The sequence below is a fragment of the Drosophila erecta genome, unplaced genomic scaffold, assembly GCF_003286155.1.
Source record: "Drosophila erecta strain 14021-0224.00,06,07 unplaced genomic scaffold, DereRS2 tig00000126-arrow-pilon, whole genome shotgun sequence".
Classification (NCBI taxonomy): Eukaryota; Metazoa; Arthropoda; class Insecta; order Diptera; family Drosophilidae; genus Drosophila; species Drosophila erecta.
Genome location: NW_020825209.1, coordinates 10,142,004 through 10,164,841, shown reverse-complemented (window position 1 = coordinate 10,164,841; position 22,838 = coordinate 10,142,004). Strand labels below are relative to the sequence as shown.

Sequence of the window (22,838 nt, the reverse complement as noted above, 5' to 3'; positions counted from 1 at the left end):
CTTGCTTTAATTGAATTGCAGACTTAAAGCCAAATATTTTGTCAGCTCCATGGCTCCAAAGCTGCATTAACCCGATCCCCCCACGGATTCTCCATCTCATCCGTTTCCGATGGCACAGAAACCTGACTAATGACACTTCCGTGATGTTGGCCAGAAAATTGTGCAAAATAAATTGAGCCCTGCTCTCGCCCGGCAAGATAGTGCAAATAATAATCACATTAAATTAGAAAATTCTGCACTCATAATTTTGCTCATTTCTGCTGCTGCTGCTGCTGCTGCTGCTGGATTTTCGCTTCCTGTCGTTGGCCTGCCAGCGGCCACGCCCCTTTTGGCACACAAAAGTGGGCGGAAGGTGGCGGGAAAGTGGGCGGACGAGGAGCAGCAAGCCCGTGGATGCCAAAAAAGCCAGAGGCATATTTGAAATGGCCGTAACCGGCAACTGTTTTATGCCATGGCTCGAGAATCTCGGCTGGGATTGCAGATTTCAGGGATTTTTGGCGTGTGGGTCACTTCATTTGGAGCGCCTCGAAAGCCAGATGCTACTGCTCTTGCAATCGGGATGAATCGGAATCAGAATCAGAATCAAAATCGGAAAGTGAATGGAAATTTTGCAGCACACAATAATGGCTTCAGATGGGGCACAAAACTAGAACCCCTTACGATTTTTGAAGTACTGAGCAGCGGAAATCACTTTTGAAGCACCACAAATTGCTTTGCCAGTTGGGATGAAGGGAGTCCGTAGGCAGGGGGGCGGGGACTCGAGCGAATCCGACTGAAATCAAAATGCAATCAAATTTATGCATAACAATATTTGGCGAGCTCAAGGATTGCGAACGTACATATGTACGTGTATGTGAGTGAGTTTTCGCCAATTACTGTGGAGAACAACTGAATGGATCGAGATTTTGGGAAATTGTAAGCCTGCACTTTGAGGTTGCCATCATCAATTTTCCACTCTTATGCATAAATATTTGTGTATTTTTGCCTCTAACGATTAATGCAATTTCCGTTCTGAGCACTCCTTTTGACTATGCAAAAATTTGTATTTTTTGATTAGCAGCTTAAGCGTTTGCCTTTATATATTTTAATAGCATTTCGGGAGCAAAGCTTTGCTTTTTAGTTAATCTACTTGTTTTAAATTTTCCCTTTGCCACATGACTTCGGGCTGTAGGTAAACCTTATCAAATGGCTAGAAAGTGCACTTTTAAATTGAATACCAATCGTGAATATCGTGTTCATTAGGTGAGCTGCCTGGATATTATTTCATTATATATTATATGGCTGGGAATTTATGTTGGCACTGCTAAATGGGCCAAGGCAATCGCAAAATCCCCGATTTTCCTTGCCAAATCATTTGGCCTGCCGCCAACACAATCGGCAACAACAAATCCCAGGCTGAATGCAACAAAAATGCGCACTTGCAACACAGTAAGGGTATATACAAGTATGTATAGTGTTGGCAGGGCGGGGAAACAGGGCTGGGCACAATGTGCAATCCTCTTTTTGGCGTGTTGCATCCGCCGCATAAAATCAAAATTAATTTGCCAATAATGTTGTCGTAATTATCTAATTGCCTTCACACAGAATGCCCAGAATGCAACTTGATGATTGCCAGGGTGCAAATTGCACAACAAATTCATTAACAGACCCAAAAGCCGCACAAAATAATTACCAACTGTGCGTAATGACTAAGCCAAGCATAGTTAAACAGTAAAACAGCTAAAAAATACATGACGCTCTAAACAGGCCAAATTTAGGGTCATTAGTTGCGAGTGCAGTATCTGAAAATAGACTACTCTGAAACTAATCACTTTAATAATGCATACCTATTGCATTTTATAGTGCGAGAAAATGCATTGGTGTGCTGTCTTAAGCATCACAAGCCAGGCTGGCCACACTGAAATCAATCATGTTCAAACGTGCAATAAGAAGTGCTGCGAGTCCTGGGATTTTCAGTTGCCAGAGTGGAAATGCGTAAAACCAGCAGCTTGGAACAAATAATCAGCCACTCACACATGCATAGTGTGCACTTTGGAGTGCACTCGAGTGAGCTGCATTTTGAAACAAAAGCACAATTAAATAGAGGACGGACGGGCAGAGTCCCTTGAAATAATTACAATTGGCAGGACAACGAAAACGAATAAACTTCGATGTGACAGGCTGCAGAGAGCAAAACAATTAAGAGTCATTTTTGTACATCCGAACTGCAGCTGAAAACCTTTGCATAATATCTGGACTACTGGGTTCTCGGTACTCATATTGGCAATAGAATGCAATAAAATGGGAATAGCAGAATTTTGTTACTGCAATTGGCTGTAATATGCAGTGATTTCTCGCAGCGTTTGATTGGGAGTGTGGCCGAACAGGAAATATGAAAATGTGCCAGGGAGCAGGAGGGGGAAGAGGAAAAGGACATCTGCTGCAGCTGCCGCTCCATTTGCCAATCATGCAAAATGTTCGATTCCAGCTCGCATTTAAACATGCAGAAGCTGGGCGTTTGTGCATGTGGCGTTGCAAGTTGGTCAGCGGCACACTGTGGTACGCAGTATGTAAATGCGGGCAGTGGGACAAAGTCAACACAATCCGGAACGCCGAAACGGGGAAATGCCGAAACGCCGAAATCCCGAAATTCTGAAATCCCGAAATCCCAAATCCTCAATGGCGGCCCCTATCCACAGGCACACACTTCGGCATGCGATTGTTTCGCGCCATTGCCACAGACCACAGGCGCTGTCAACGTGCCGCAGCCCGAAATCCTTTTTCCCCCACCCGCACCCCAAATGCGATGCGTTTGTTGATTTGTCAGGCCCCATTTCCCCCCCCATTTTCCACGCCCCTGGCAGCGAGTTAAGCGGCGCGTAATTATGGCCAACAGTTAAGAGCCGTCGAGGGGCTGCTGATTCGCCATAAAACTCAAAGAGCATAGCGGAGCATCGAGTCCTGCACTTTTCGGCGCGCTGGCTAAGCTCAGCAAGTCCGACACTGAAACCAAATCGATGGTCTTTCCAAATAATTGGGAATAATAATTATATTATCAGTCGGGAAGCAGCGCGGTTGTTTTGCAAGTCATTTTGAACCTCAAGAATTCGATGCAACTATTTATCTGAAACGCAGCACCCTAGAGTTTCTTGCGGTGTAAGCAGTGGGCCAGCCACATTCGATTTCAATTTGGCATTTAAATTGTTTATCGTGCGACGCTCTCCTGTGGCTGTTGTGCGTGTGTGAGTGTGGCGGAGAGGATGTCCTGTAATCGTGCACGCACACAGCCTCACACACACACACACACACACGCACAGAAGTCAAATCGATGACTAAGCGCGCAATTAAAAGCCCCAAAAGTCAGTTTGGCACTGCACTTTGAGGCTGCCCCTCGCCAGACGCCGTACTAAGTGCCTCTCTCCCTCTTTCGTCCTTACAGGTGTCCTGGGTGCGACACAGGGACATACACCTGCTGACCGTGGGCCGCTACACATACACCTCCGACCAGAGATTCGAGGCAATGCACTCGCCGCACGCCGAGGACTGGACACTACGCATACGCTACGCGCAGCGCAAGGACTCCGGCATCTACGAGTGCCAGATATCGACCACGCCCCCGATTGGACACTCCGTCTACCTCAACATTGTTGGTGAGTAGGCGCAGATGTATTCGTCTGAAATGGGATAACACTTGTATTATGATTTGCAGCCCATTTGTTTGTGCTATAATTATATAATTGCAACCGCATGCCAGCATGCGACAAATTAATTTCACAGAAGTGCATATAGTTTCAATTGGAGCTACGCAGGAGTCCTTGCAATGAAGTCCTTCCATTGAAGCCATGCAAATATATATATAACATAAATTGTGGGGCTGCTACAAAACGAGAAAGCCAACTTCATTTGGGGGTTGCCCCCTCGTTATTCTATTAATGCCCATTTCCATTTCCACTTTCCCTCTCCACTGGCAAGTTAATCAAGCGGCGTCGTTATTTCGCTCAGTGTGGCCCCAAAACTGCCGCCAATTTGTATGCCACGCACATTCCTTTCCCCACTCCCACTTCCCACCACCGCCGACCATCTTAGCCAAGCCCTCCAGCTCCAAAAGCTCCACGCTTTTAGTTGGCTACGTGTGAGTGATTTGCCAACTACTTTGATGTTTACACTGATATCCAATCTGGCTTGGTGGGCACACAGACACAGACACAGACACCGCCGTGCCAGCGAATGCTGACCACTTGATGGGGTATCTATTTCCGGGTCTCCATTTCAGCTACCTGATCCCTGCATCCCCGCATCGCCGCATCGCAGCTATCCTGCCACCTAGAGTCCACCAGCCACATCCAGCATTTCCACTCCAGCGCGCGGTGTTGGTGTGGCGCACATGTTTGTGTCGTTTTATGGCAGCTTTTTGCTGTTTGATGATTCCCCTGGGCACCATTTGCACTTTATGGCTTTTCACAGGCCGCCGCCACCCAGTTTCGCCCATCCAGCGTCTTCCTGGTCCATCCGATGAGCACCCAAGCAGCCAAGCAGCCAAGCGACCAGGGGACGCGCGTGATGATCTGAGATGGTGGCTACTATGAACTGGGGATACCGGGCGAAAGTCGGTGCTAGTGGGATGGGCTGCGGTGTGGCTGCCCCGGCTCATAAATCACAACTTATGCGGCACAAAAAGGCGCTGGCAAGAAAACGTTGCCATCTCTTTGAGGCGCCGCAAACTAATGACACGACACACAATATTTTGCGTATTTTAGATTTACTTTGTCATGACCGCAGCTGTGGCTACTTTTTCAGCGGAAAGTGGATGCCTGAGAGCGATCCGTCATATATTTTTCACAAGGGAAAAGCAACTGTGCCTACATCCTAAAGTCAATAGAAGCATACAATTCTTTACTCCTTCGAAAACCCAAATACATATGCATATAATGCCACTTTAAGAGGCCCTGGAGCAATTAGCTTGCTCCCTAGTTCCCAAAACTTCAATCATAATCAATTAATATGTTTCTCAACGCGAACAAGCCCAGATAGCAGACATTTTTCGACATTAGGCACTTTGTAGATATCTTATTTAAATCACAACGCCCCCCGCCGCCACTTTTCAATGCATAATTTGTTTTATTAATTGTTGGAAAAATTACGAGCAAACTTTTCTGGCGGGCGAAGCGTGCGAAAAGTTTCCGTTTCCCTTTTCGGACGGAGGACGCAGGACGCAGGACGATGGGAGAATTTGCGGGGTTGTGGCAGATGGAGCTTATTTTTGGGCGGGCAAGGAAGCAAATATGAAAATAAATAATGCAAATTTGTTTATTTTTCACACTGTCACAATATTTGAATAGTAATCAAAGCTCACAAGCACACACAGACATGTGGCATGGACATGGCAGCAAATGTTGCAATGGGCGCTAGGGATTGAAAGAGGAGTGGAAATGGGAGTGGGAGTGGGAGTGGGAATGGGAATGGGAATCGGAATCAGAACCTGAATCGGAATAGCTGTAGACGCCGAGGACAGGACGCAAGGACGAACATGTGTACGGTTGCATGAGGCAGACTATAAACATAAACCAAACCATTATTATAATGTCAACACAAACACACATAATTCCACTTTCAACACTTTGCCTTCGGGGTTCGTGTGGGGTATATATATCTACATATAACTCGTGCGTATGTGTGCATATATATGTGTGTATATATGGGATGTGCGGAGCGGATATGGATGGATACCGGAAGGGGGGCGTTCCGAACTGGGGCGTGGCCCTGCCCGCAGTCACGCACAAACACATTTGCGGTTGTTTGCCAGCGAACCGGCGCATTTCTGCCCAAGCTTAAGCTATTATTCTGGTTTTGACTGTAGATCACACCCTGAAACGGAGTCCATTGCACTCGAAAAAGTAACGTATACTTGCGGTCATTTCAGCTGGGTATTTTACCTTCCAGAACTCACCCGTTTATTTAACAACAGCAGCTTGAGTTGGCCTAGTAACGAAACAATTTGTTTTATATATACTCGTATATGTATATTATAAATATCAATTTGACTCTGAGCCCTTCCATTCAAGTGTAACTCTGAGTATCCTTGTCGAGGACTAAACGTTGGCATTCGTCCTTGTTGTTATGCCAAATGCCAGCAAATAAAGTGCGTCCGTCTGTCATTGGCTTCGTGACGAAAGCATCGTGACGAAACCCGCCCGAATCCACGTGGAGTGTGGGCGAGTGAGTTTTTAGCATTTGTCACTGACGACAGCCGCCATGAAATTGGGCGATTCGAGGGGTGGCTTAGCAATCGCCGGTTAAGTTATTGGCTTGTGGGGTGCCGAATGCCGTATGCCAAATGCCAAATAATTCAAGTCAATTTCCTGGACAAGCCCAGCGCCAGAAGGTTTATGCGACAGAAGTGTACGACCATTACATTTGTGGGGAGACAGCATACGTCGCCAAGTAGAGGCGATAGTTAATGAATACTAGTACAGTCAACGGAGAAAAGTAGTTGTTGGGACTTAGTACAATCATGGAGCAACCCAGACCTAAAATGCACGCTTGCACACCTTTGGAGTTAAGCCTTGATTTGTTTTGCAATGCGGAGTGCAGAAATATAAGCGTATTAAAACGAGAAAGGGCTTAAATCAAATCAATTCCATTGCATTCGGATCGAGTCCATCGCTTATTCCAGTGCCATGTATAATATGTATGCATGGAGCTCGGGCGCGTGTGTGCGATGCATATTGAATTTATAATGCACGCTTGATAGATTCTGGCTTTGCATCCTGTCAACTGCAAGCTGTTTGCCACGACTGCCTTTTGTCCCGATTGTTCGGACAGGCGGAGTCAATCAACGGACAAAAGTCGATTTCGCAATCCGCCATTCGCCATTCGCCACTCGCCACTCGCCAATCGCCATTTGCAATTCGCAGCTCGCAGCTCGCATTTATATATGTATACATGTGTTGGGGCAAGTTCATAAGCCGTTGCCCAATCAACTATTGAACCGTCGAATCGTGTACGTGCCACAGAGCGTGGCAACCAACTCATTGTCCTCCGTGTTCCCATTGTTCCCGCCAAAGAGCTTGTTGCGCTCTGCCCAGGGACCACTTTGCCATTGGCCATTTAGCATTTCAATTGGCTAATAGTTCGAGGCGAACAATACTTTGCAGCAGTCTTGGCTGCCAGCGGATTTTAGGAGAAGATTAGTCGGATGATATTGATCACTAGAGGCATGCACTAAATCACCTATTAAGGTGTCCACAAGCAGGCAATAATATTTTTGAGCACATTTTGTGCTCTAAATAAATCCTTTTTTGAACGCAATCTCGCTCATTCTCGTTGCCAAGTTGAAATATGTTGGCGGTATCATAAAATCGCGCCTCGTAGAACAATGGCGACAACGGCAACAAATTTTATTGCCCACAGTCGACGGAAAATGAAGGTCGGGACGGGATCCGCCCAAAACTTCGGGACAATTCAATTGAAAACGCATAAAGGTTTATGAGCGTGTAAGCCTTTGCTGCCTTCGGAGTTTCTGTTTCAGTTTCAGTTTCAGCTTCGCAAAGTGGGCGTGCCCCGTCCCCCGATTTTGTCTAAGTGGGTGCTTGTGTGTTGTTATAGGCGGCATTACGTTAACCTTTATGACAGCAAAGAAAACATATAAAATTCCGCACCGGAACGCTGACACTTTTATGGTGCGCATTAAAGATTGCGAGCGTTTTTGGGACTGGCAGAGGGCATAGGGCAAGTATGTATGGTACTTTAAAATACCATAGTTTCAGTGCTGAACTACTAATTTAAAGTTGAATGAGAACCTGAATATTAGCAAATATATTCTAGGGTCTGTCCCGAATGAAGTGATTTAAGGAGCCGTCGGCAACTGGAATGGAATCATTCCCAAGCTCCTAGACATTCCGTAGACATCTTAAGTCGAGGCACATATCAAATATCGAATGCTTTTCGGCAGGCATTAAAAATCAGCTTGTAAACAAGCAGAAATGCGGGCTGCTCGTGAATTCGACCTTTTGTGAATCATTTTTGGGCACATACACGTCTGATGGCTTTTATTTGCCTTTTTATTGAAATTTATTATGTGATTTACATGCCTTTAAGTGACAGGGCCCATCGGAGGCCCATTCCGGGGGCTGTTTCGCCAATCTGCCAATAAGTGTGTGTGTGCGACTTTGATATTTGCCTTTGGGCCATAAATCACATTCGAATGCTACGGCATAAAAGTTGCAAATTAGGCTCAAATGCTGACATGTCGATTAATCAAAGTGCAAGGCGCAAATGCAGCAACTAATTCGATAAGAGCGCCCAAATAGTAGTTACCCAAATCGAAAGGGGGAAGACCTGGTCGAGCGCTACCCAAGTGGACCATGAATCATTCATAAGCGCCGTTTACACTCCCAAGGACTCCAAATTACGTTGATTAATGAGTTGAAGTTGCTGCCCAGCCCTTTGGACTATCCTAATATCCCAACGCCCATCGCCCATTGCCGTTTGCAGTCTGGTCACGCACTTGGCGCAGAGCAAGGTACAGTACAGTCGCGGTCAAGACGGTGGCATCGCAAGTATGGGTAATACTTTCTGCCTTTCTAGTTCAGAAATGACTTATTTCGGTGGCTTGATTGCTGGTCTATTAAAGGGCTCTTCTGAAAGTCGGCTTCGGTTGGAATGGAGTCGGATTCGGTGAGTGGCGATGGGCACGGGATGGGGTCACTTGGCGCACCGAAGGAGAACTAAAAATGAGCAGAGATAATCCGTTCCGAATGCTCCAAGGGCCGGATCGAATGGAATTCCCCACCAGATAGCGCCCCGCATCTTGTCCAAATTAAAAGTAAAAAGGTCATAAATTCCTGCCGGACTGCTGGAATGTGGAAGTGATGGCGTGGGGTGTTCGGACCGATATGGCGGGTTATTTGAATGCTCTACCGCATGAATGGCATAAATAATAAACCTGCTGCATACTTCTTGGCGCTACACACACACATTCGCAATGTCAAAGGGCACACAACCACATTCACACACACAATGCGAAAGCGTTTGATGATTTCCAGCTGCTCCCTTGTGTCGCATGCGTAATATTTGTTTAATATTAACTTGCTGCACACATGCGTACGTGTGCCACGCCCCCCAGGCCCCCAGGCGCACACACATAACGCCCACATGTGCCGAATGACCCGCAATTTTCTACGCAGCCCCCTCCCGCCTGCCGTGTCCTTTTTGGCATTGTTTTTAAAGGCGCCGGCCAAATTCCGTAGGGTTCCGTTGCCGCACCAGTTTCGGATCAATAAGTTTAATGTGTTGCGAACGGCAAAGTTTAAATTGCCATAAAAGCTGGCGGCCAACGTAGGTGGCACCAAAAAAGGGAATAAATAAGGCCATGCAGGCCGTGCAGGGGGAAATGTAAAATACTGAAGGCAAGTGCTCGTTCGCCTGAATATTTCAGGCATGTGAAAGTTTCCAGACCAAGGTGACACTTCAAAGTGCAGGCGAAAATTATCTTCAACAAGTTGAAGTCTCCTGGGCGTTGGGATCTTCGCTTTGCCCGCCTTTAAAGCCAAGTGCAGTCTTGAATACTCGCAGCGATTGAAAGTGGTGCATATGTCTGGTTTTACTGCTTCTTTCATCGGCTAACCATTTAATGGCAGTCTTTATATAAAATTAGATTAGGCCATTTAGCCAGTTTGTATTCATATCCATGTAGAGCGACTTCCTCTTGCATTTTTCGATTACTGAATTTTGCCCTAAAATGCTGCCACTTTACAAACTTTTTGCTTATGGCACTCGCGAGGCATTTCCCAGCTGAAATCCCATTGAGTTACTTTTTGTGGCGCACGGATATGCAGCGAAACTTTTGTGAGAAGAGCTCGGATTATTCGCAGAGTTAACTGCACATCAGGTTGACCGAGTATCCGAGTATCCAAGTATCCAAGTATCCGACTACTCGGAGATCAAATCTCTGGCAAATGTGCCACTAACGCGGGTCGAGGGGGAAATGTGCCGCTGAGAGATAACTGCGGAGCATAAAGAACTTCAAATGGAGATTGAGAGATACGAGCACGAGATGCATAGCAAAATGGGGCATAGCCCAAAAGGGAAAAAATCCAGCGAAGAGCAGGAAAACCGCCGACACATGCCGCGCCATGCCACGCCCACCTAACCAGCCGCCCACTTTCTTTGGGCGAGTGGCAGCCATTCGGCAGTACATAACTTTCACTAACCTTTAGCGGCGTTTTCAGCCAAGAGAGCACATTACCGTTAGCGACTACAGTAACTGCACTTTCCAACACGCACACAAACACTGCCGAAAGTTCTTTGAGAACCGGAAGCGCTAAAGCAGCCATTTTGCTGCTTCCCAAAATGGCGAAGAGAGCGGGGGAGGGGGAGGTGCCGAAGGATGTGGAGATAGAGATGGAGAAGGAGAAGGAGAGAAGGCAGCAAAGAAATCCCAATTTATTAGCATTGAACAAGAGAAGAGAGCAGGAAAGGCTCTATACAGAATATGCACTAAAAACAATAGTCAGAACTAAAATGTTTGTAGTGTTGGAAAGGAACCAATATTGCGCAGGGACTAAGTGTTGAAAAGATTAAATGCTAGTGCTGTAAGCACTTTATAAGCTAGCCTGATTTTCCAAATGGAAAATTGTACTTGGAGGGCAAGCTTTTTCGCTCACTGCACGGAAGAATTTCTGAAAGTGTCTGGGGGAGAAGTTGGGAATTTCCAATTTTAGTTACGACCAACCGAGATTTCAATCAATGTCCTTGAACTAATGACACAATTTGCTGTTTACTTTGGCCAGCATTTGAATTTGAGATTTCTGTTCTTCCCCATTTCTCATTTTTGTCGTATATTTTCCTCCTTTTCCGACGGCACTTTGCATTTATTCGAGCTTACTTTTTTTTAGCCAGCCTTGAGTTTTTGACCGCTTTTCCCCTACGCGGAAGTCACAAATTGTTTTACGATGAATAAGAAAGCAAGCAAACGTGTAGATGTCAAATACACATGGTTTTCCTTGTATTTCTTTATTTTTCTGGTTAGTGGGTGCTGCCAGTTTTTAGAGGGTTAGGTTACGCAGCAGGAAAGAAAACAATTTAACGCAACGGTAGATAAACTTTTCTCAAACAGGCTCAGGACGACTCCTAATGTCCTTGCGCATCTCTTGTGTGTGTGTGTGTACTTTTTGTTTTTTACTCTTATTGTTGCTCTGGCTTAACCGAAATGAGCTTTCAAAATGGTTTATGCGCCGTTTTGTGTGTGCGCCGCAGCTTATGGAATGATTTTCCCCCTCCTTGGCCAAATGTATATCTCATTTTTGCTCCTTTGTCTTTCAGAGCCCGTCACCGACATCATCGGCGGCCCCGAGCTGCACATCAACCGCGGATCCACCATCAATCTGACTTGCATTGTGAAATTCGCACCGGAACCGCCGCCAACCGTCATTTGGTCCCACAACCGCGAGGTGAGTCCACAAGAAGCCATCTCAAAAATGTATAAATACCGCGAAACCGCAGCGAAACCATTTGACATGTGCACGTATTTGCAAGGCTAACATATTCATGGCTGACCCCAAGTACCATATAATATCATATAATAATGCGGGGCTCAAAGCCGCATCGATAATTACATTTGATAAGGGTTCTTGGATTCTTACGTTACCTTTTGTTCGGTGCCTTTTGGGAATTTCTGTTTTCCCTCGTCATATTTTTGCCAACCCTTTGGCGTAAGACTGCCAAATTTCCAGAGTAGATAAAATTAGTAATGGAACCATAAGTATTCAATTTCGCTCCAATGAAGGGGGCTCGGAAAAGTCTAAGCCTTCCACATTGGCCAACAAATATTTACACAAGTCCCTATCCTAACAAGGTACAAAATCTCTGGTCAGCCGCAATCTCATTTGGCCACTTTTCTCCATTTTTTGCCTGTGCAAATGTCAAGGAAATGCTGTTGCCGGTTTCCATTTTTTTTCTGTTATTTGTTTCTGTTATTTTTCGGGAGTTGCTGGCACAACGAAGCTTTGAAGCCAAAGCGCAGCCGGCTTGACTAACACGATGTCATTAATAAAAATTTAACTAACATGCTCTGCACCCAGCATCCCGAAAAGGAACACGAGCACAAACCCAAATATTATACCCACAACAAACTGGAAATGTAGCAATCTAGTCCAGCTGCCTTGAAAACCCAGAAAAACCAAAAAAAAAAAAGAGAGAAAGAGAGAAAAAAAACACATTGTGTTTCCTGGCACTTAAGCTGTTTGCCGTCCCCCGTCGGCGTTATTTATTTCAGATCATAAATTTCGATTCACCTCGCGGCGGCATATCATTAGTCACCGAGAAAGGTGTGCTGACCACCAGCCGGCTCCTGGTGCAGAAGGCCATCACCCAGGACTCGGGACTCTACACATGCACCCCCTCCAATGCCAACCCGACCACGGTGCGCGTGCATATCGTCGATGGTGAGTAGCCCGGTATGCAAAACGCTTTGGCTTGCCTAAATATGAGTGTTGTCCTTGCTGTCTGGTTGTCTGGTTGTCTGGTTGTCCTTGCACTCCAAGGACACTGCTCCGAGGGAAATGGCCAAGTCAACGTAGCAATAGATCGGCTGGGAAGCCAAAAGTGCTGCCAGCAACCCAACTGCTTCGATTTCGAGCACTTTTCTCGCAGTGCAGGACTGGGGGTCACTTTGCGAGCAAGACAAATGTGCGGCCCCAGAAGTCAACTAAGCTTGTTTGGCTTTATTTGACAGACGAGCGCGTCCAGTGATTGACGACAACTTTTTCCAAAAGCTCGTGCAGTCTGGATGGATTTTTGGGGGGAGGGAAAACTGCCGGGGGTGCTACCAACAATTAGCCAACTTGGGCAACTTTGCGTATGAGCAATCTGCTTTTAAGTCTCATGCTCCGTCGAATGGGCGTGGAGCAAAATGTGCTGGGAAAACTCACTACAAAGTCGTTTAGCTAAAAATCGTTTACTCACTACTTAAGTTTTGTTTATACATAGATACACAGATATTAATTTTATAATACAACGTATGCTGCCTGGCTAATCTTTGTGATTTATGATTCCATAAATGTGTGAATCTATTGGCTGCGCAAGTTAGATCTCCTCAATTTGTTGCCGCATCTCAAATTTCCACACACACACACACACATACACACACGCACATGTCGAAGTCAAAGAAAATTAGTTAGGAAAAACTTTGAGCATCAACATTTGCGCAAGTTTTGACTCGTTTATGCCGCAGACGCCGCTCTCTCTGTTTCGCCAGCGGGCTTCCCCGGCTTTTGGCTGCCACTCCCCCTTTTCGTCAGCAACCGCCCCCACACCCCGCCCCCCTGAACTTCCGCCCGGCGTTCGCCGCTTCCGCTGAGGCCGGAAAAAAGCGCTTACAAAGCAAAAAGTTTAACAACTTGAGCGCAAATGACTTTGGCGTGTAAGCGGCACGCTACAACAAATACGCCGTGGAATTAGACTAAAATAACAGTAACAACAACAACTGCGAGTGTGGCAGAAGAAGAAGAAGTAGAAGAAGCAGAAGAAGCAGAAGAAGCAACTTGTTAAGTGGAACAACTGCTGAAACTTAAGTAATTAACACAAGTTGTTTGCGCTCAGCGTTGCGGGCAAAAGCGCCGCAGGGCGTGGGTATTGATGCCAGGGGGGGGGGGGGGGGGGGGGGGTGCTGCGTGGGCGGGGGGTCAGAAGCAAGCACCACCCACCACCCACCACCCAAGTAGTTTATTTAATAAAAAATATCCGACGGCTGCGCGGCGAAGAGGGAATCAAACAGATCGATCACGAAATGGTCATTTTCCGGCAACCAAGTGGATTGCATCAATCATGGAGCCTTGGAAGCTGCAAATAAAGCACATACAAATAAGTAAATATAAATGTATCCTGCAACTGCGAATTATGCGAGCAAAATCGAACGCTTTTTACAGAAAAGCAGTTCGATTTCACAAGTTTCGCAGCTATGACTGAAAAGTACACTTCCATTTTAATTAATTTGATATTTTGTGCAGCTCTGCCGCAGTTTTGTCAGCCAAATTGAAATCGACATGGAGGCATTCAAGAGGAGCACGCCCACTTCCGGTAGCGCCCCCTTTGGGTGCGGCTGCTGGCGGGATTACAAGTACATCCCCTTCCGGTGGCGCCGAACTCTTTGAGCGGCGAGGCATGCCTAAGTCGGCAAATGAGCTTTCGGCGGCAAGGAAATCAAGAGCACGGAGTCGAGCAGGTTTTTGGCATCTTATTTCGAGCTGAAAGTCGCACTGGATTCCATTTCATGCTCCAATGTTGTCAGCTATTCGATTTCGGCTTGCGTTTGGTGTGATATTAAATATTTAGCTGCTGCAACACTTTGCCAGCGATTTTCCCAGTATCTGCTCCAGTTTACTGCATTCAAGGAGCTCCCAAAATTAATTGCCGTTTTCGTGAGTTGTGCTCATTAGTTTGACTAAAGCCCGTTGTAGATTTTGGACTTCCTGCGAATCAGAAAGCGAGCGGACAAATGCATTTAGCATTTAATTTGATGTCCTACAGTTTCCACAGAAGCGTGCTTTCATTTCATTGTCTCGACTGCGTCTCGAGTTCATTCATTCGTTCGCTTTCGCTTTCGACTTGACTTGCCACTTCCACTCTCAACCCAGAGTTCACCTCCAGTTCAGCGTTGCAGGACCAAACTCGTCCTTGCTGACCGCTTGGCCGCCTGCAACTGGCATACACTGGGAGAATTTAAGGCAGGAGGCCCCAATCTAAGTAAATTAGCCGCCTCAGATAATTTCTAGATTTTGTTTCTCACCCTGCACTCACCTCCTTCGGCTGTTGCATTATTGATAATTTGGCCCACTTCAAAGCCGAAACAAAGCCGCTTACGCCTACTTGTGCACTTCCGTTTCGGACTTCTCGGCCATCTAAGACGATCATTACACCTAGCCACACACAAAAGTCGGGGCTGTGGGCAGCAGCACATCAAAGTCGTTTCATTAATTGAACTGCTGCCTCAGCTCCACGGTCAAGTTGAAGTCCATGGACCACTGGGCCACACAGAATCCGAGCCCCAATCCAATTAAGTGTACTTTCTATGGCGCTTTTATCTCAAGTGCTTGCTTTTTAACGCACTCAAAGGACTCAAAGTCCGATGCCAAAACTGCGAATGAGACTGAGGCTGTCATAAGTGGCGAATGGCGACTGGATACTGACGATTCATTGTCTTCTGCAAGTTGGTCCTGGTCTGGTTGGATGATGTCTAAGGACGCAGGACGGCGGACGCTTAATTATGTCAAACCGTATTAACTGGGCAACCAGGAGCTGCCCTCTCCCTACTCCCCGCCACTGGCAGTAATTAGGGACGCTGGACGAGCCGCTCTGCGTCGAGTTATTGGCGTTGTCGTTTAGCATTCGGCGTGGAAAACTTTTGGAATGCGTGTAGCACGTGGTGCTGCACAAATGAAACGAGCTGAGTGCTGAACAGTGGCGCAGACTTTGTGACCAGAGTTGAAAATAACCTACGAGTGCATGGCAATATGGCTATTATTAAGTGGGCTTAAAATTGTGCCAAAAGATCTATTATTTAATTTTCTAATAATAAATAAATCTGTTTATAATCTACTTTCTGCTGGCGGAGAGAGTGCTTTCACAAGGTGTTTCGCACCACAGTGCGGCCCAGTCACACACACTTGTGCGCTGGCACGCACACTGAGGCACAGGCACACACACAGACGCAGAGACAGACACAGATACAGCGGACTCTTAAGTAACAGCTCATGATGGGCATCAACGAACTCGTAAAGGACGAACGATGCATGATAATTGAAGCTGCAGAAGCTACAGAAGCTGTGGAGCTATAGTATCCGCCACGACGAAAGACTCTCGCGCATTTCATGCCAAAATTTATGGCTCCCTATCTGCCATCCGGGCCTCCAGCCACCCAATCCACCCGAACCACCCAATCCACCCGAACCACCTTTCCGCTGGCAGAAAAAAGACCCATCTAGTCGAGTGCCGCCAAGTAGTTGGGCAGTTTTTGAATGCGACTCTTGTTTTTTGTTGCCGCCACTCGCCTTTTTTAGCCAGTCTTGGCGTTTTTATTGCCGGCAATTAAGTTAATAGGCAATAAAGCTTCTGGATTTTCCAGGGGGAGGCCAATTCCAGCAGCAGATGCAGATACAGCTGCAGGCCCAAAATCCCCATCACCATCCCCATCCACGTTCCACTCCACTCCACTCGGCTCGTCTGCTTGCGAATCAATGTATTTTAGTGGATCTGGATCTGCGAAATGGGCTTTCGCCTTTAGTGCACTGCAAGTCCGCTTCCAAATTAACTTCTTGTGCCGACTTTATTGGTCTGCGGCGATTGCCATCGCAACCGGGCTGTTGATTGTTTTCCAACTATCCGAATGACATTTTCGTGCCAATTTATGGGCTCACTTGGCAGCAAACTAGCTGGCTTGTGAGTCAATCACATTTCTACAGTAAACTGCATTTTGGGGCGCCTAGCTATCTAAATAGCACAAGTAGAAGGAGTTGGTGAGAATATACAACTTTATACAAGAGCATGTAAAAGTATGAGTGTTTAAGAGTATGAGTCGTGCCCGCCCACTGACCATTTCCGTTTCATTCCAGGCGAGCATCCGGCGGCAATGCACACGGGCAACAATGGCAACTCCACGGCGAGCCAGCCGCCAGTCCTGCTGCCGCTGGTCCTGCTCACCTGCAGCACGCTGATGCTCCTCCAGCTGGTGGCCAGCTGCTCCACCCACGTCCCGGCCACGCCCCCCGGCCGCCGGCCCGTCCACCAGGCACGCACGCTCGCCAAGGAGAAGGCCAGAGGACAACGAAGCACCCGGAACTGGAACTGCCAGGATCTGCAGGAGGTAGAGGAGTCGCAGGATCTTCGCCGCAGAGGCGTCGAGTGGAGCCCGGTGCCCGGGACATAGCTCTTCAATGGATCGCGAACCGGACACGCTGCCGAATTGCCAACAGGAATCGCATTCTAGGATGCCCTCTCTGCGCTCACCACCCGCCCCTGTTCCTTGATTTCCTGGTTTTCCGGCTGCCGGCTGCCGGCCCTCGGTTTTCAGTTTCCGGTTTCCGGTTTCCGGCTTGGTCCTGCTCTCTCGTCCCACCTGTGGGCCCCTTGCTCCGCCGCCACCGGACTTTGTGAGCGGGCTGGAGCTTATCTGTTATCACTAAATTAAGTAGCCCGACTTGGTCCGCAGAAAACACCACACACCTTTATCAGACTTTTCCGAAACTAACCAAAGATAGCTAATGCAGCGGGATAAGAACGGCACCAGTATGGACCCCCAGATGGACATTGAGATACAAAGTAAGAGCCAGAACGAAGCTGCAGGCTAGCAGATCGTTTTCGTAATGCTCGGGTTCAAATTGAGCCTGTTTATGGGGGCAGGTTAAAATAACTAATACACCTTGTACATAGAGCCACTGACGCGAGATTTCTCTTCCATTGATTAGTAACTGGTAAACGGAAGCGACGAGTGTTTGAACTCTCATCTACTTAACTTCTTTCGGTTGGCAACAACTTTACAAACACACACACACACACAAGCCACATTCTCTAGTACAAGCATAAGCTATAGGTGTCTAAACATATTACAAAAAATTGCAAATTGAAGTTTCGATGGGAAACTGCGAGACGTGCGATTTGCAGCAAGTCTAAGTACGATAAAGATAATGATTTTTTTTTACAACTAGCTTAAGTTCAAGACTATAGTAAAATGTAAGGAAATGAGTGGAGTAATCGAAAAATAGCTAAAACGGATGGCAGATTATCTAAGGTAGCAATGGATTGTTGACTTAAATGTGTACATACTAAACAAATCAGCATAATTAGTCTATGGATATTTTTTTTGTTTTTTTGGCTACTCCCCATATATCAAATCAGAATAATCTCTACCTATACATATATAGGGCATTTTGATGTATTAGGGCTTAAGCGATATTAATTCTTGTTGTATGTTTGACAAACGAAACGAATGGCTAAAACCAATTGCCATTGAGAGCAGATATTGACATAGAGAACTAACCAACTATCCAATAAAGCGTATCGCTAATTCAAGTCGAGTATTTAAGTGTCTCTCTCTAGCTATCTCTATCTCTCTCTATTTCTCTAAAAATCTCTAACTGACTCTCTCCAAAGAAATGATGAAGACGCAGCAAAACCCATTCCCTGACACACAGTAACTGTAACTTTAAGCCCAGCTAGTGGAATGCTAGAGATACACTGAAAAAACACCACCCCGAATCAGAGGCAGCGGCAGATCCGCGATCCCACCCCAGAGAAGGGTCTAACCCTATCCCGATCCCAGCCCCTAGATATCTGGTGAGCCAGGCACTGGATACATCTCATACGATTTCGCTCCTAAATGAAACAAAAACGAAAGAATACTCTCCATACTAAGCGTAAATATATGGATATGAATATGAATATGAATATGGATATGAATACGAATATGAATATGAATATGATGGTACCACTTAGTGTGCATAACTATAATAAAGCGGAGGTTGGGAAATAGGACGAAAACCAAAAGGATATATTTTATGAATGTGATGAGGTTTAGCAAATTAAAAGTATGTTGAAGACCCCAACTAAAGACCAAAACAAGTTCAGAAAACCCCATTAAAATCGAGAAATAAAGCTCCTTTCAAAAGGCAACCTGTCCAAGGATCAATATCAGCATCATCCCAACCAGAATTCGAGATGCAATTCCCCTTCGCTGGGAGCTGCAAGCGCATTTAAAGTTGATGTATTTGTAAATGTATCTGTCAGTATTTTGATTTTCCTCTCCATCTATCCGCATGCACTAGTCTAAGCAAAACTCAACAAAAAACAAGTGTTTAAATGTTTATAAGCAAATTGAATGTAATTCAATATCAAACCGAAATAGATAAAAAGCGCATAGCAAGAGTGCAATAAAAAAAGAGAAACAAAGAAACAAATCGAAACGACAACAATTTCTATGTATAAAATAAGGTGAAATAAAGTCCATGTTGCAGATGCTAAACCTATGAATATATGGTATATTGTAATTGAATGAAACCGATATAAATATGTAAATGATAAGCGATAATTAAAAATGTGTTGACCCCGTTATTATGTTTGTTCGATGAAACTCTCTTTATCGTTGTTCCCCATTCTTTGTCATGGTTTTTATTTATACTCTTTTTTGTTATTTTGTTGTTTTTCCGCGTGTTTTGTTTTTGGTAGAGTTAATTAAAGGAAAACGTAAACAGAAAGTGCGTGAAGTGCAAAAACAATTTTAAAGTAAATATGTTAAATACAATTTTAAGCATAAACAATGGCGTCAAAAGCAAACAATTTTAATGTGGTTAAATAAGAAAAATGACGTATTCAATGGAAAATATGTGTGTTGTTCCATTTGAAACGGGACACTTTGAAATATTACAATTCATAATAACTATAATTACGAAAAAGGGTAAGAGAATGGCATCCTACCATCACGTGGAACAAGAGTTACGGATTAAATTGCATAGGTCTAAGGTCGAATTAAGAAAGCTATTTACCAGGCCACACTCACACACACATGCCCACTCAGCAAACACACTAACACACAAGCACACTGACACACTCACACACTCACACAGTCACACACTCACACACACACACAGTGAAAACCATGCAATTTGAGCCGAAAGACGAGAGATTCGATCAGAAAAACCAAATATGAATTCAATAAAAGTGTAAAAAACATTAAAAAAAACTCAAACGTATTTTCATTTGGAAATCCAGAACAATGCTCCTGTCACCCAGCTGTGAACTCTTTGTGACCGTTTTGTGGCCACTTCCGGTCCAATTGGGAAACGGAATTCCATTCGTCACTCGTCACTCGTCATTCGTCAGCCTTTAATTTGATAGCTAGCAAATTTGTTGACACGCCCAACCGAATTCGCCCAGAATTAGAGTGCGGAAAAAATATAATATGAAAAATGCATATAATTTATGCATACGTCTTTTTTCCATCCAGCTGTTGATGATGTGCAATTAAAATTACACGGCTAGCGTGTTTGCCAGCGTGTGTGTGTGCATGTGTGCATGCACACAATGATGTCAACTAGGCAATTAAGTTATGGCCGTTTGGGCCAGGTGTTAAAATTGCAACCAAATCGATTAGCGCCCAGCACGAAGTGGAAAAAATGCTGAAAATATGGTCAGTTCAAGAGCGGTGGACTTTGCAGAAAAGGTTGAAAGGGAAGCACTTGGGAAAATGGCTAAGGAAGTAAGTATTTAAGTCGTAAGTCGGACAAGTATATGTGATTAAATAGTGCAAAATTCCTAAGAATGTGTCAGAAGTGAGAAACAAGATTGCAGAATTGGTATATATGAAACAACATGCTTTCAAGCTTATTTGTATAAGCTATATGCTCAAAGGAAAACTCCCCGTCCATTTAAAGTGGCGCCGCTTTGTTGGAAAACTCTTTCGCTGAAATCCGATTGTCCACTCCATTTTATTTATTGTAATTAATATTTAATTTACTAGACGGCTTCGATTGCCAACAGCTCTGTCTATCTCTCTCCCACTCGCCTATGCTTCTCTCTTTCTCCCGCTTATAACTGTCTCTGTCTGCGGTCACATTGAATGTTTTATTTGATTTAATTTCGCAGTGTCAGATATGATTGCACTGTCGCTTTTCTCGTTTTATTTGATTCCGCGCGCTGGTGAGGTTTTCCCTTTATTTTTATTCATTTCGCTTGCCATTTTTGCAGGACTTTTGCATATTGCCTTGTTTTTTGTAGTTAAATTAATTTGCATAATGCACGACACTTTTGAATCATGGACGACGTGGACATGAAAGAAGCCTTAACTCCATGACCACGACGTCCGAACCAATCCTCCAGAAATCCAGAAATCGATGTAAATGCAAATGGCCATAAATTACGACTCCCCTCTGTCTCGGCATATTAACTTAATTAGTTGAACGTTACTCGCCCGCCCACTTCGCCACTTTTATTTGCGAATTTAATCGCAATTTTATTAAATGTTTTTATAATGAGCCCCAGCCCGGAGACTGTTTCCTATATGAAATATTAATAATTATATCCCCGATCAATGGATGCGGGCGACTGCGATTGAAATCGTTGTCATTGTCTGACAGTTTTCATTAAGGACCTTAACGTCCGTCCTTAAAAGTGCAGGGGCACTGGACATCCGGCCAAACAATGCCAGGGACAGCGGGCAAGGCGGCTCCGGCTTTGTGCAGCTCATTTTGATTGGATTCTGTTCTGTGCCGTGCCAGCTGAAAGCCATCGGATTGCGCCAGTAAGCGGCAAAACGTCCCATTACTCGGAATAAGCCAAGTTCGGAGGCCTGCCAAAACTTAATTGGCCATTAATCGGGCTAAAGGCAGAACACTGTGGTTGGACAAATGCTAAAAGAGCTGTAATGGGGACGTCAGCCAAATCCTTCGGCCTTTAAGCTGATGAAGCTGTAGTTCGGGAAAATTAAAAACAGGTACCAGAGTATTCCAGGAACATCGCCCTTAATTATTTGTATTAAGTACTTTGTCTCGAGTCCCAAGCCTATCGCCCACTCAACGCTTTGTTTCCCAGCCAACCTTTCTGGATCAAGTTGAACAAAGATGTCCCTTTCTTCAAACATGCCCGCTAAACGTGCCCTTCGCAGCTGGCATCTGCTTAGTCCTTCCAGCCAGGAATATGCCGCCATTTCGCCGAACATTGTCCATTTCTCGATGCTTTTTATATTATTTACGCTCGCTTAATTTTTCGCATGCTTTCTTTATTCGACGCGCTCGAGTATTTGAACAAATTTTACAACTTTTTAAGCGGGTCTAAGCGACTACGGCCACCTGCCACTGAACTTACCGCCACCCAACCACCGCCCCCTTTTGACCCCACACAAAGGACAGGCGGCCTTGGCTTTCGGCGGCGAGTCCTTTTTTGCAGGCTTGCTTAAACGTTTTGTCGAGCATATTTGTTGGCCATAAATTAACACGCCGCTCGCCTGCTTAATCTTTTTATGGCCTAGGCCACGCCCACCCCCCACCCCGCCCCGCGGTCCGAAAATTTAATAATTTGCTCAACATTAACCACTTGGCGGCCTGTTGTTGTCCTTGGGCCTTCGGCTCGTTGTCAACGTTCTTTTTTGTCCTGCTTGCTGCTAATTATAAGGGGATTATTTGCTTATCCCGCGAAGTGGCGAGCTGGGCGACACAAATTCACAGTCGGCAGGTGGGCGTGGCAAGCAAAGGCATGCAAGGACACCCACCCATTGTCCGCCCAGCTGTAAATTAACCGCCTGCCCACCGCCCACCGCCCATTCGCCATTCGTTCATCCACTCAAGTCTGCCATAAATTCCCAATTAAAAGGTGTAATAAGCGTTTGTTCCGCTTCGGCTATGAATAACATTTTGGGCGCCGAGCCCCCTTGCCCCCCCCTACACCTAACTTGTCAGCAGCTGCGACTTTGTAATGCAATTGCAATAAAACAAACTACAAAATGGCCAGGGGCGAATGCCAAAGCCCCGGGGATCAAAGTAATGGTTGAGTGTGAGTGTGGGCAGCCAAGAAAGGTGGCTTTGCGCACCGTGGAGCAAAAGGCTGTTTATCCGGACAGATTTTCCTGGAAAGTAACAGGTAAAAGAACTTGCAAGAATCGAAATCAAATCGGCAGTTTTCTCCTTTTAGATGGCTAGAAATTATAAATAGCACCAAGTAAATTTAAGCTGGTAGTTTGGGGCTTCATTTGGGCCACCTGGTGCCACTGCTTTTTCCACGGTGCCCTTTTGGCCGTGGGCAATTAAAAGCGGGTTCGAAGTTCAGTGCGAGTTGCAAATTATATGCGCATTTAATGAAGTGTGCCAGGCACACAAGCA

The 22,838-nt window shown here is 45.6% G+C and overlaps 1 protein-coding gene across 1 annotated transcript in view; it reads left to right on the top strand.

The window, feature by feature from the left end:
- The window catches only part of LOC6550597 (zwei Ig domain protein zig-8), a 63,015-nt gene extending 43,756 nt beyond the window's left edge, over positions 1-19,259 (top strand). Inside the window, exons 4-7 of the mRNA XM_001978138.3 lie at positions 3,419-3,629; positions 11,302-11,429; positions 12,254-12,422; positions 16,587-19,259. Of these exons, the coding sequence (XP_001978174.1) occupies positions 3,419-3,629; positions 11,302-11,429; positions 12,254-12,422; positions 16,587-16,900 (822 nt within the window). The 3' untranslated portion in view covers positions 16,901-19,259. The remainder of the gene's footprint in view (positions 1-3,418; positions 3,630-11,301; positions 11,430-12,253; positions 12,423-16,586) is intronic.
- The last annotated feature ends 3,579 nt before the right edge of the window (positions 19,260-22,838 follow it).